Source organism: Metopolophium dirhodum, chromosome 4, assembly GCF_019925205.1.
Source record: "Metopolophium dirhodum isolate CAU chromosome 4, ASM1992520v1, whole genome shotgun sequence".
NCBI lineage: Eukaryota > Metazoa > Arthropoda > Insecta > Hemiptera > Aphididae > Metopolophium > Metopolophium dirhodum.
In genome coordinates, this window is record NC_083563.1 from 39,722,837 (window position 1) to 39,738,763 (window position 15,927).

General features: G+C 33.3%; 1 protein-coding gene across 1 annotated transcript in view; it reads left to right on the forward strand.

The window, feature by feature from the left end:
* The first annotated feature begins 4,623 nt into the window (after positions 1–4,623).
* The window catches only part of LOC132943655 (uncharacterized), a 40,152-nt gene continuing 28,848 nt past the window's right edge, over positions 4,624–15,927 (forward strand). Inside the window, exon 1 of the mRNA XM_061012675.1 lies at positions 4,624–5,234. Coding sequence (XP_060868658.1) covers positions 4,624–5,234 — 611 coding nt within the window. The remainder of the gene's footprint in view (positions 5,235–15,927) is intronic.

The window sequence follows — 15,927 nt, forward strand, 5'->3', positions numbered from 1 at the left end:
CAATCCAGTAAACTATACACTTCGGTAGTGTGCAAGTATTTTCGGCACTCGTTCGTGGAACGGAGCAACGTTATAATATTACGTATGGCGTGACCTACGCGTACCAGGTATGAGGTATACATCACGCGCACTGCACGAGCGGCGGCCGCGTGCGTGATTCGCCGGTGTCACGTTTCCGGGGACGTAAGTCGTCGTCCGCACGCCGCGGCCGTGGATTTGACGTGACACGGCGAGCATCGCCCACGTGCCGTGGTCGTTCCCTGTACCGTCACATCGACGCGCACCTTTATAAAGACCGGTGCCCTCGGTCCCGTCAGCGACCATTCGCGCCCGCGAGTCTGCCGCGCACGGCCCATACCACGGACCGCGGGCGACGTGTGCGACGACATTAGTGCAAAAACGACGCGTATCATGAGTGACCGACGTCGGTCACTCATGCAGTGGCGGTGGAGGAGGCTCTAGCTCGAGCGATGACGATCCCGGCGACTGCACATCGGAAGACGTTCTCAGCTGCTCGCGCTCCGAAAGCGTGTCGTCGTCCTCGTCGTCCTCGGCCTCATCGTCGTCCGACAACTCCGACGGAGACGGATACCGCGGTAGTGGCTCTGGCGGCGGTCAAGTGGTTGAAGATGCCGCCCCGCACCGTTATCCGCCGGGTGGCCGGTGACTGCAGCTGGCGCGCGCCGTTCGCCTCGGCGGCCGGTCAAGACCGTCCTCCGGCCACCGATCATGTACAAGTACGCGATCGGAATGTCTGGACTGGCGTACTAGGTGGCCGTCTACCCGAAAGACTCGTAAACCGACCACAAATGAATTTAACTTTTTAAAAAAAAATAACAATTAGCGCAGACGATATGGACACACTGTTAATAGGTACTCGATAAAAGAAATTCGTCGTATGACACCTATACACAACCATTAAATATTAAAAACATTTGAAACGTAATATTAACTTCAGAGTACAATTTTATAAAATATTAAATTAGATTTGTTGCCGATTGATGAACTCGATGGTCAATAATATTTAAATGAAAACACGTATATTTTAAAGCCCACAAAGAAAATTAAAAAAAAAAACATATTGCATATCACAGTCGTATTTTATATTATAGCTATAATATATTTATATATTATATACAATTGAATATTATAATATTTCATTCACACTCTTAAAAATGTTCGTATGAAATAATTAGGGCTGGGCCGATGAGTAATACTTTTTCCCGATATCCGATATTTCGATGTAAAACCGATAACCGATCCAATATTTTATTTCCTAAATATTATATTTTCCCTATTTGTTCAACGTCGTATATATATTGTATTCGTATTTTGTATTTTTGTTAACGCTAATTAACTTCTAATTTTTAAATTCACAAACTGGAATTTTTTCAAAAATGTTTATACAAAAATACCGAGTATTTTATTGATCGAAAAATATAAACAACTAATAAGTATGAAATGAAATTCTGTCGATTTTGACAAAAAAGATTCACCTAAAACATGATATTTTACTTGTGAGAATTTTAATTTGGTTTTAGAAAAGTATATACGCACAGCCCTCGGGTCCCTATATATGTATAATAATTAACAAATACGATCCTTATTTGATGAAACTCCGAAATATATAGTCGACGTACTTTTAGTTTGAAAAATGAATAAGTATAACGAGATGGATGGCAGTAGGGGATTGGTAGAACGAAATAATTAACGAGAAAATGTGGTTAGCAAAATAACAAATTCAAGATGGAGTTAATCGCATGACCATACCCGAATAATATGGTGTACAAGTGTGAACAAGTCGTACCCGTTTAGACGACAACAATTTATCGAAGTGCGTATATATAGGTATACTGGCGTGTATAGTGTCGTGGACGAGTCTCGAGATTTTTATCATGAGACTGGCTAATGTTTTGATTTTGTTCGATCTTTTTATAGGACAGTTTTAGTATCAACCCTTCTAATGTTGATGGATATCGGTCGTTATGGGGTCAGTGGTCACAATATTAATGAGCTCGTAAACGTACTATATTATGTGTTATTAACGGTGTAGCATACGTTGGGTACCCAATTGGCCAAGTATCACCAACAGCATAACTTCTGTTTTGTCTTATTTTGTCTATCTTATTTGTTTTGTAGAACGCCTGTGCGTCTTTGCACACGTGCGTGTACGTCTATGTATAATGTATGTATATATATATATATGTATATATGTATAAGTTTTGAAGTATTGCGTCATCTCAAACCCCATTATAATATGCAGGCCACATCATAATTAATTATTATATTTTATATCACATTAAAATACTATTTCGCGCGTGTGTTAGACAAAAACGGAAAATCACGGTATCGAATCCCCTTAAGAATCATGGCTGTATTAATTGTTTAGGGTTGTTGGGAGGGGTTACTTACAAATGTTGAATTGATGCTTATAAATTGCGCACAGTATATTTTAAACTTGGAAATTATAAAACATAAGCTTTTGTGGATGATTTAAAACGGCTGAACTTACAAATAACCAATGTATGCTTAAAATTACTTCAAAGTAACTTATCAAATATTTAGAAAATTTTACATGCCTATACATCAAGGATAATTTTTGTAGTAGGTTCTGTACTATAAAAAAAAGGCTCCTATGCAGTAGCCAGTATAGGTATATACCTACTTTAAAAACACATTTTTGATCTCAGATAAAATTAAAATTATCTTCATTATTCTTTTATATTATTACTTATGTCCGACAAACGTGGGTTATTATTACATACCTAAATATACACAGTTAGGGCAGCCGACAGGTCAATAGTTAGTTGATTACATAGTAGAAAAATTATTTTGACAAGTCTATCAGTCATTTTTCTATCTGACCGTAATCTTGACGCGGTAAACCTATTGCTTTGGCATGCGCCTTATAAAAACAATTTTACCGACAGTCATTTCGTTTTTGTTCTAACCGAAAGCGTACATTAGATAATATATTATATATGCCATACAATGCACACGAAAAATATAATACGGCTCGTTTGTATAATATATTATTAGAGTTGGATAATATTACTATATTATAGCCATATTAATATATAGGTGACTGCGATACACGCTTGGCCCCGACGACACTTGTGAGAAAAACTTTCTTCAAACATCACTAGGGCCCACACATCATGGACCATTATGGCATGTAAAGCCACCGAACAAGTAGATAAGTAGCAATAATTGTGTTTGTTTGTTTTGAAAGATAATATCATGTACGGTGTGGCCCTGCAGGGTACTTATTTTACAGGGAACGATTTCATAACGTTTAAATTATAATATTTTCCCGTGTTCATTGTACAGTGTAAGTACCTATAATACTGTTATAGGTATAAGGTAACTGGTGCGAGGTAACAGCTATATTTGATACACAAATATTTTTCATCAGTGCTCCTGCTCCAATTATTTTAAATAATAATACAATATGACTGAACAGTTATTATAACAAATACATTTAAGCATTTAAATAAAAAATATTAATATATTTTGTTTTTAGTTTTTAATGACAGAAAACACGCTATGTTATAAAATAATATATGTATGGTACGTACCACCTAGGTAGTAAATTAGTTTTGAAAATTTAAAATTTGAAACCTAAATAGATTTTTATGTCTGTAAACATATTTTGGCTATAGGTGAGTTGCGGCCCGACATGTCATTTACGTGTTGAAGATCGGTGAATTGCGGCCCGGTCATATTTTATCAATAAGTTAATTGCGGCCCGGGAAATTTATTTATTTTCAATTTTGTGCCGGCAGTATCGGCAGTATCGGCAGTATCTTATCTAAAGTAGATACCATAACGTCAATAGTTCAAACGAAAAATATTACTGTGTACATATTAGTCTGTTCACCACTTGAGTGTGTTATACAGTTTATTATAAGTGCGTGATGGAGTTCGTAAATAGTGAAAAATCAAAACCAATTATTCTCTACGAAGGCTACAAATTTCGTTTCCACAAAACACTAAAACACGATGTACAGAGGTGGCCTTGCAGTGTCAAAAGTTGTAAGTGCTTTTTAAAATTATCTCCTTTAAATAAAATAGTTGACAGTAATACTAATCATAACCACAATAAAAACGACGAAAAAGTCCTGAATAGGCAAATATTAAGTAATTCTCTGAAAAGAAAAGCCATAGAAGACATTTCTTGCAAACCTTCAAAATTAATTCGTTCAGAATTGAAGAAAGGCGATATATCGACTTTGACAACGAATGATTTATCATTAATTAGACACAATGTTCATCGTGCCCGTTCATTTGTACACCCCCCTCTGCCAAAATGCATTAAAGAATTACATGCTGCTTTATAGTCTATGAATATCAAAACTAATATAGGTGAGCCATTTTTGTTTATCAACGACAAAGAAAATTGTATAATTGGTTTTTCTACTATACAAAACATAAAAGTGCTGTGCGATGTAAATAAATTTTACGTAGATGGAACTTTCAAAAGCTGCCCTAAACACTTTTATCAACTTTTTACCATCCATGGCCTAAAAAATGACGTATATTTACCTCTAGTGTTTTTTTTTACTACCCGACAAGTGTAATACCACGTACAAGTGTGCATTTCAACATTTAATTTGCCATTCCATGTCCATTGGTCTAACGTGCTCTCCTACTGAAGTTGTTATAGATTTTGAACAAGCTATCCACAGTGCTGTAGCGGAAGTCTTCCCTAATGCTAAAATAAGTGGATGTCGATTTCACCTAGGGCAAAGTTGGTGGAGGAAAATTCAAAGTTTAGGACTCACGAAAATGTATAACACAAATACAGATGAAAGTTATTTTTTAAAATTTTTTTTTGGTTTGCCATTTTTGGACTCTGACAACGTCATTGATTGTTTCACGGATGACTTTTTAGCAATACTGCCCGCTAAAGATGATCGGGTTGTACAATTTACCGACTATGTTTTCGAAAACTATATATCCCCGGATGCTATGTTTCCCCCAAATATTTGGGCACAGTTCTCTGCTAGCTGTAACCGTACCACTAACGGCTGTGAAAGTTTTCATTCACACCTAAATTCATCGTTCTACTCTAGTCATCCTAACATCTATAATTTTATTGATGTGTTAGTAGAAATTCAATCAGAAACGTATATCAAATGTAGAAGCAATGGAATAAAAACGAAGAAAATATGTGAAAAAGAAGCATTTATAAGACAACAGATGACAAAGCTAGCACAAAAAGAAATAGAGCAGTTTGATTTCGTCAAATCATTAAGTTTTAAGTTTTTGCCCAACCAATAAATATTTTTTACATTTTTACATATTTTACATAAATATTAAAATTAATTTTACCATAAATTACCATACATTTTGCCATTTTTGCCATTTTTACAACAAAAAACAAATTTAAATAAAATGTAAAATGTGGCCGCAACTCATACGTCTGTTTTATAAACACGGGCCGCAACTCGCACGTCTGTTTCATAAACACGGGCCGCAATTCGTGCGTTATTTAGGGATCGGGCCGCAACTCACCAACACCGCATATTTTATACTTCGCTGTTATCATCACAAAAAAGTTCAATTACATTTGATAAATGATAAGAAGGTATACCCAAATCTATACCCATTTAATGGCTTGACTTTACAAATCATCAGGCAATATGTATCTGAATAGGTACCCAATAGCTACTCAAATAATATTATCAAAATTAATACTTTGGTTTGATATTAATACACCAGTGAACTTGATTAAGTATGTGATGGCTTCTATTTTTGAATAAAATCACGTGATTTGAGCATTGATATTGCATTTTAAAGTATAATCAAAAGTTGTGTATTTTATTCCCAATAAACATACACCTAGGTACACCTATATCAAATCACTAATCATTTAAATCATTTGAAATGTATAAAATGTTTTCAACATTATTGTCATACCTACCTACTTTGAACAATTTTATCTTTAAGTTAAGAATTGTTTATACTATTATATTTATGAGTATAATTTGATTTGATGAAATATACATATATTTTTTAAACTATACTGAAATTATATGGTATGAAATAATTTACGAATGGTGATTTTTTTATACCAGCCAGGTTAGGTTACGATTCATTATTTTTATGAATTAGCATTGAAAAAACTTCAACGAATACTTTTAGATTTTAACGTTGGTTAAAAGCTGTCATCAAAATCAATTATTTTACCTCCGAATTTCGTTGTTATGTATCTACCCCATCCGTCATATCCCTGTTTAAATTCATATACAATAATTGTGTATTATATGTAGTGGGTAGGTTACAACTTTTGCTATACATATGCGTATTTAAAGTTTATAGCCATTTATTTATTTTTCAAATTGAAAAGTTGTACTCGATTCCACGAGCAAAAGTTTATTCCTAAAATCATGTTGTGTACATATTTTGCATTCTTATTATTTTCAGTGGAAAACTCGACTTGAAGATATTGTATTAGCATTCGCGTATGAATATTGCCAAATACGTATTATAATATATAATATTATAGCGACCCGGCAAACTGGGTTAACCCAGCGTAGAGTAATTTTATTGACCACACGCACTTATGCGGGAAACCAAATTCCGATTATTTCAATCATATTACTGTGTTGGCGATTTCAACGAATATTTTACGAACAACCTTTTTTTTTTTAATATTACTATTGTAAAATGATTAGAAACGCTATATCGCACATTGAAGTACGCACTACCCAAACATAATATGCCTGCCGAAACTATCGATCTTTAAAATAATTTGATCCTAAGTGGGATTTTCGTCTACCCACTGCGTTTATTTATATTATTCCCCCCCCCCCCCCCCCGGATAACATCTATTTGCGTCGCATGGACAAAATTATAGTAGGTACCCAATACCCACGTATTATAATAATAGATAGGTTGATGACATGAGAAATGAAGTTCTTACTATCGTATACCTTTCCTCCAGATTTCTCGGTTGAAGGCTTGAAGCCATAATATTGTTATATTATACACAACGCTATTATTAAAACTGATAAAAAATTTAAAAAAGAACAAATATTAATTCGCACTTTATGATGATTAATTGTATTTTATTACTATTGCGGACTTAATTTCACGACACATTTTTTTTTATTATTATTACTTTAATCATAAACGTGCTTTGTTAGATGTTAAGTAGGTATAGTAAAATATTACAATCAATGTTCAATAAATTGATAAAACCGTTTACTAGGGTGAAAATACAGTATTTTATCACTTCCCTGTAGGTGGGTTACCGCTATACCTGTAAGTAGTCGGAATTTCTAAACGTCGGAACATAAAGTATATCAGTAAATATTTTTGACTATACGCTGCGTGTTCGTTACTTATAATTTATCAAATATCCAAAAGATTTTGAATTTGGTTCATGTGAAATTTGAATGAATATTTTTTCATAAGCTTTAATAATATTAACATGAATCATATAATATATAATTTATAGTAAAAAAAAAAAAAAAATAGGACAAAGTAATTGAAACTGGCATGAACAGTTAAGTCTCAACGCTCATAATATTATTATGGGTGAGGTTTGATTATTATAATTAATACGTTCTATAAATAATTAGGTATGGCATATTTTATAAATATTTAGTAATAAATACATATTGCAAGCGTCCATTTTTATAATAAGGACAGTGTGACTTTTGAGGAGGCTTCTTTGATATTTAGGAGGAGCTTGTGTGTTTGTCACCACCAGGCTCCGTCAACATTACCCATGACCTATATACTAGGTAATATATATATATTGGGTCTTGCGTGTATCCACACCTAGGTAAGTACAATTTCAAACTTACACACAACTATAATTGAATGATTCATAGAATTTTAACTATTAAAATATTTACATAAATTAGCTAAATCAAGTATTATCCATAGGTAGCATTTTCGGGTTAGGTAGTAAGAAACACGAAATAATAACGATTCTAAAATTTATTTTGTATTGTGAGTTTCGATAAACAAAAAAATAAAATATTAAGGGATGGAATCTTCTTCTGTCTGTGAAGTTTGCGGTGTTGGACTAACGATGAAACTGATTGTAACGGCTCGCAAATAAAATACAAAAAGGATCGACTCGGGATATAGCAGCGGAAGGGAATTTTGACACAGCACCGGGATCTGATATGGAAGACAATGAGAAAATTTTTAAAATCAACAAACTTGAAACATGTACAACAAAATTTTAAATAAAATACAATTAGCGTCGGGAATTAGTTTTAAAAATAAAATCTCATTGTCTTATCCGTACTGTGCAGTACCTGCGCATGCGTTCTGTAGGACGTAGGTTTGTAAACTTGTAAACAACATAATTGTCATAACTATCTAATGGCCATAGGAGCTGAGTTTAGAGATCAATAAAAGTAATAATAATAAAAGTAATAATAATAAAAGTAATAATAATAATAACGTGAGCTATAATGTGGCTTTCCATTATATCTATAGTACGTATAGTAATTGTATACATCAAATGGGGTAGGCACCTAAATACTTGATGCATTAATCTCAAATTTCGTACCTACTCTACTTTCCGGTATAATAATATAATATAATAATCGAAATAACTGTTATAAGCTTTAGTATCAATAGTATCATCGTACAACCCTTACATGACGTATTGAATAACCTAACCTTCGTTTATTTCAGATTATAATATGGACTGTGTTTTATACTATATAATATTATATTATACGTATAATATGATGATAAACCTATTATACATGTATCGTGTCATTGTTTTTTTAAAACATGTCTTTGTTTCGTCGAAAAGTTTTCGTGTAATTATAATATATTATTATCCAATATTCCGATATAGTAATATTATACTGTTATGGCGCGGTCCGTACACTAAACTGCGGAAACGCTCCGAGTGTACGCATCGGCCGGTGTTGCTAACCCTTGGATGGGTGACCACCCGGGATTTTCAGCGATAAATCCTTGTCACACATACAAAACATGTTCCAACCACAACCGTTCCACCTCCCTACAAACAAATACAGCTAATGGCCACAGTTGCCGGGCTTAACTCAATAAATAAAAATAATATAATATTAGTTTATTGTATATTAGTATATTATTATACATTGATGTACGATGTACATATTATATTATATATTATAATTTTATCTTTATTATATATATATACATCCGCATAAATCGTTTTAGAACATTTTAATGGCCAAATGGCCAATTCACAGATTCCATCATTCCTTCCTATAATACCGAGCATCAACAGGTATTTAATTTGGATTTATACATCTGCAGAATTCACGTTTTCTTAATGAGTCTTAAATAATATGCTGTATGCCCAATGTTAGAAGTATACGTTTGCTATTTGTTTTAAAATTATACTAAAATATACATAATATATACTGGTTTATAATAATTGATAGTTATTATTAATATTGTATGGCTTGAATTTTGGTTCTTAAAATATATTCATTGGGGCAAAATGTTTTTTTTTGTTCATGTTTACTTATTAGGTAGGCAAGTATAGGTACCTAATTAATTGAAATCACGATAGATTAATTTGAGAATATCAAAAATCGTCCAGACAAATGGGGTTAAATCCCCTTAGCCCTCCTGGGTACGCGCCAGGCTGCAGCCTCTGCGTAATATGTCTGGACTTTGGACACGCCCACGCCCACGCAATAGATATGGTTACACACGTCCGTCTCGCTTGAGGTAAAACATAAACCTTTGTCCGAGACGCTCGTTGGGAAATTGACGATCGACGATTTTTTTCGTTTCGCAATCAAGATCTAATAGACGAAAACGGCGGTGTTCTTAATCCTGATGGATAGGGATCGCCTTTGTAGTTTGTAGTGAAATCGCGTCGTTACCGTCGACAGGTTACCTGACGGAAACGGGACAAATTGGCGGAGATGCAACGAGTGAAGAGATTGATAGCCGAACCCTCGCGAACACGGGAGGATTACACTGTCTGTCAAACTGCAATCCGAATGGTATCCCATCAAGAAAATCGTGGCGGCGGCTCCCAGTTCGCTTGTATTATAATCATTATAATATACGTTTATGATATTACTATATGGACAGCGGAACGGTGGCGAAAATTACTACAGTATATAATCAAATTCATAACGATATCATGGCATCGATTGTAATTTATAGGTGGGTACAACGCCGGTCCAGGTCGTATTCCACATTTCCACCATGTCCGGGGGGTATAGTCGGCGTACGTGTATCGATGCGAATACAGCATTATGTTATCTGCGCAACAGACTTAATCCCCCCCCCCCCAAATACTATTATGCTACGAATATTATAAAATGTTTTTAAGAATTCTTAGAATTTAGTACAATATAGTATAGAAGCTAAAAAAAAATAAAAAATAAATGTTTAAACATGGCGTGATAATGGTTCGAAACGGTGACGTAACCATGAATTTATTATATGGTTTGTGAAGAGGGGGAAGTGATGTTTGTCAATATTACTTGCACGCAAAAATTACAGATAGATTACAAATAAAAAAATATATAAACAATGAAAACAGTACCTAACAATATAATATTATGTACCTAGTTATAAGTCAACCACTTATAACATAAAGATATGGTATCACTAATATCATTATTGTTTTTATTCTGAGAGAAATGTTATTAGAATAATTTTATAATAATATATCTCCTACCTAACGATGTGTTATTGAATACTTACTTTTAAATAGAATTTTTACAAATACCTTCCTACAGTATAATAATATATTAAATGTAGTTACCTATAGCATTTGATACAATATGAAGACTATTATTTTCCATTTATTTAAGTACCTATATGCCTTTTTTAAATTGTACGAGTATCCATCTAATAAACATGTGAACAATTTTATTTTCGACGTGTTATTTCAAACTACTTATTATGTCGATATTACTGTACATAAAGTATAAATCGTATTTATACATAAACAATAATATGTAGGTACATATTTTTGTGTCCGCGAGTGACTTGAATTTAGAGCTTTGTTAACCAAAAATACGAATTTAATCGATTGACCGCCTACACGGTTATAATATAATATCCACGACTATAGCTATTGCAGAGATCAACGCGTTTGTGTTTATCGTTTATTTTTATTTATTTTTTTTTGACAACGGATAATCGTCGGTCGATTCACCGCACGATGATAATACACGTTTCCGTTCCAGCCATTTAGGTCCGGCAACGATAATAATATATCCGCGCAAACGGTCCTGTTGTATTTGTTCGGCGAAAGCGCATTGCTCTAAGCGTCGGGAAGTTATATCGTCCGACCCGCGACGCAGTCGGACGTCCGGCCGCAGGTATAACGACCGGAACACACGATGCGTTCGAACAGGCAAGGACGATCGATGAGTTTCGCCGGTCCGTCGAGCCGAAATGGCGTGACGAGCCGTGCTGCCGTGCTATTATATTAATAGATGGAAGTTTGTCACCGCGAGGCTTTCGATTTTAGATAGGTATATATATATAATATATATAGGTATCCACCACCTGGCGCGACAACCACCGTGCGGATGCTATATGCGATGAGCTTTAAAATATTTATGTATTAACTACTTTATATATATATATATACGGTATATAGACCCAAGCCGAATTTAACCGTACATATTTTTTATAAAAATTTGAAATGTACATATGCGGGACAGTTTTATTATTCACCGTGTTTCAGAGAAATAAAACTGGCAAAAATAAATAGTTTTCTTAATACGATTGTGCCGAGGCTGTAAGTACATAACATCATGGCCGGATGAGATCAACATTCAGTTAAAAGCAATGATATTAGATATCTGCGCTCGGCGCCCAAATTATACCCCTGTCACCCAGACATAAATATATTTATTTTTTTAAACGACGTGCACAACACGTTTATGTTTAATTTTAATATTGAAAAATAAATTAAAATATCTATATATTTAATAAATATTATCGAATTTTAACTGAAAAATTGTATTTAAACTATTATAAACCATTGTTTGTACCTTTTAGATTCTGAGCGTAGTGAATAAATGTATTGTATGTATACAATGATATGTGTGTATTTTATTTTCTGTCGTCAATATTTTGGGTAGCAAAAAAGCTCAGATTTTTGACATCAGCATCTTCTTTTATGATAGAAAAGTGAATGTAATGGGTGCATTTAGGAGATAAGAATAGAAAATAGAAAAGATAATTTTTATTCAGCTCAAAAAAAAAATATTTTTTTTTGTTTATTTAAATAGTTGCCATTGGTTACATATTATACATTTTTTTACATATATACATTAATAAAAAAAGCAAATCTGGCATGGACAACGTCAGTCAGATGGGAAAGCAAGTAATTAGTATTATAATATAGTATACAATGCACCTATTATATAATATATAACTGAATAGTGTATATAATTTGCAAATAATACCTATAGGTATAATACAAAAATTGACAATAAACACTTGTATTTTACCCATTCCGTAATTTGTATCTACTGTACACTGATCAATATTTATTTCGATATCGTATGGTAGTTTATAGGCATAGAAACGTATATAATATTATATAATTGGGCACACGAATATGTTCAGTGGGGCCAATTATCTACTTGAATAATAATAATAAAAAAAAAAAAATAATAATAAAAATAGTATTGAGGAGTCGTTGAAAATCAGACGTCCGTGGAGTGGTGGATGTATAAAGAAAACGGTTGATGTGGCCTTGTGGCCCAAGGCATTAATGAACTATCACAGCTACGATGTCTATCGTGACATGTCCAAAAGTTTAGCACGAACCATCTATGTGGTATAAATTTATCAACTGTGGTCCACATCGTATATATTTGGAATGCTCGCAATCCGGTAACCTCGATAATTTTGGTCGTCGACCGTCGGTCCGATTCTGGAGGGTCAGTGGATCTGATGAAAACGCAGCCGTCACCCATCGTGCCGTTCGATTCAAAGTCAAACCGAATTCCCGTTGTTGTTTATGGAGAGTTTATATTTTCATAAATAGTGGTGGAATGTCAAAATTCAAAAAACGATTGTCATCATCAGCTTCATCAATCGACGAGGAGTCGGACACACACCAACATATATTTATATGCATATGTCACTTACATTATTTACAGGTTCCTTGTAAGAATATACTGAAGTATATGAACTACTTCGCCCGTTATTATCGTTGCTTAGAATATTTTTCTGTTATTAATTTGTATAATTGTATACCAAGGACCATAATAGTCTATATCCTACGGTAGGTTAGGTTTAGAAGATATGGGCGCTTAGATGATTTGGAAATGTTAGTTTTTACTATTGATTTATCACTATAAATAGTTTGTAAAATTGTCCAAGTATAATATTAATACTGCATCTAATATTGCATATACTTTAAATTTTTGTAAAACTATTTTTAAGGATCATTTTATGCTTCGAATAAACATTCTAATAACTCAGAAATTACTCAAAGAGCTTTGATTTAGATCCGCCAACATTTTCAAAAAAAGTCATCCACTAAACAGTTTTACAGTAAAAAAAAAAGAGGGAGGGGGTTCTCATTTGAAAAATACGAGCTTATATCACCACGCAGTGTCCTTTGTGTTTTTGTAGTACAAAAGTCAAAAACTATCGGGAATATGAAAATATTTTTTTTGGCAAACTTAAAAATTCTAAAAAACAGAATTTAAATAAAATATGTACTATTAAAGGAAAAAACGGAGGTGCTTAAAACTTAAAATCGCCCAGTATAGTTCGACGTACGAGTAGAAGGTACAATGCAGTTGAGCCACTATCTCCCACTCTCTGTCCGCTTTCTATCCTAATGGAGAATATTAGTCCGATAGTTATATGCCCCACGGCCTACATACGTCACAGGCTATACGTCACGACTACATAATATTATTCAAATGATAATTATTACGATATTATAATATAGGTAACTATATAACGTTATACTATACACGTTACTCATAAACGTGCATAATATTGGGAAATCAATTAACGCTAAAAGCCCGTCCGGAATATTCCGAAGCCCTCCTCCCCAAGCACAATTTAATCGAGGAAGAATTAAATATTGTAGTTGCGTTTATTATGATTCGATATTTATAGGTAGGTAGTTGCTTTTAAATTAATTAACTACGAGCCCCCGGGCGTGTATAAGTGTACAATACTTGTAAAATAAATATATATATATATATATATACGGAATATGAGATAATAATGATATTGTTTTTATTATTTTCATTACAATCGGTTAGCCCGACCACGATTCGGCTGGAGTTCGTTTTACGATCGTATACTTTTGTGTGTTTCGAATTTACCATTCATTTTTCCTACGTTTTCCCATCTCTGTTATTATGTCACGAGAATATGGTAGGTACTAGACGGAAAATATACTTCCATTATTTTATTTCGACTGTTGTATATTTCATGGAAAATAATTTAATTTAGACCTTCGAGTCCAAAGTGGTTATTTCAGAGATGTGGCCGGCGGAACACACCAAATGTAACTAAATCCCAGACGTGTGATTTTTAGCAACATGTGTCTCGCCTGTCCCGAACACAAACTGTGTATAACCTTAGGAGTTATGTAATATAATATAGTACAATATTAATGTATTGTACGATGATAACAGTACATAATACCAACAATAATCACTCAATTTAATCTGATAAATATTAAACATCGAATGAATTGAAGTGACCATTTTGTGAAATAAATTTCCTAGATTACAATACGCAATACCTCTGCGTATCTTTACGTTGCCTAAACTATTATTAATAAAAATTACATTGCCAACAATGCTGTACCTATATTTGTATTATTGGAGAACGTATTTTATTTGTCCATAAGATATAGGCTTAACAAAGTGATGTCTTGGAAGGCTATACTCTCCCCAAATATTTGTATGGCTCTCCCAGATATATATTGGATTATAAGTCACGAAAAATGTTTTCTTAAACTTAAGAGTATACAAAATTAGCTAAGAACGAGTAACCTCCGCGGAAAGATCATTTCTTATACTTGGCAACCCCTCGACGTTTATTGAAAGAAATGTTATAAATTATTATGAAAGAATGACGATGCGATACGATACGATTGGAAATATATAGTTAGCTTGAAATACAGAAAATAATTTATCGATTAAATAAGTATAGGTAGGTATAAAACAATAATATACATTTAACGTATATTATTATTTTTAACCCATTTCATATTGATTATAGTTTATAACTTATAAGAAAAAGCAACTTCCAAATAATATTTTATACACTTAGAGTGGAGAGGAAAAAATGTTCACATTGATAAAAAATTAAAATATAATATATTATGATGCCCTCTAAAAAAAATTTGATCCTATAGTTATATTTATACTGATACCTTGACCCGTTAAACAATTACTTTACCCTTAGAATCGTGGGTCGTTTATTTCAGATACTATAATATAATAATCTGCCCAGGTATTTCAGTTATTTTCCATTTACGAATATATTCGTGTTCGAACTCCTTTTTTTTCATCCTACCCTACTGAAACTCACACAATCTCATTCGACAGTCCGCGCGTTTACTTCGTCATTTCCATTATTACATTTTATTATTTACTTCGGTTTCCATTTCCTTCGGGCTTCGACTCTTATTCATATTGTACGAATCCATAAATCACCGTTTCGGTCTCTTCTGTCTGAGACAGACATCCCAAACCACCGAAACGTATTGTAATAAATTCTTTTTTTCCCGCGATATAACACTGACCTATATTTAAACGCATTGACATCACTTATATCCATATAGTATACACTGCTGTGTCAAAATGTTTCATATTTTTTTTTTAACTTCATTATAAATATCTCGTGGTTACTCGATAAGATAGAACTACGCGCACTTTTGTGTCTATAGTATATTTCATATTATTATAATATGTTACTTATTTAATTTGTATT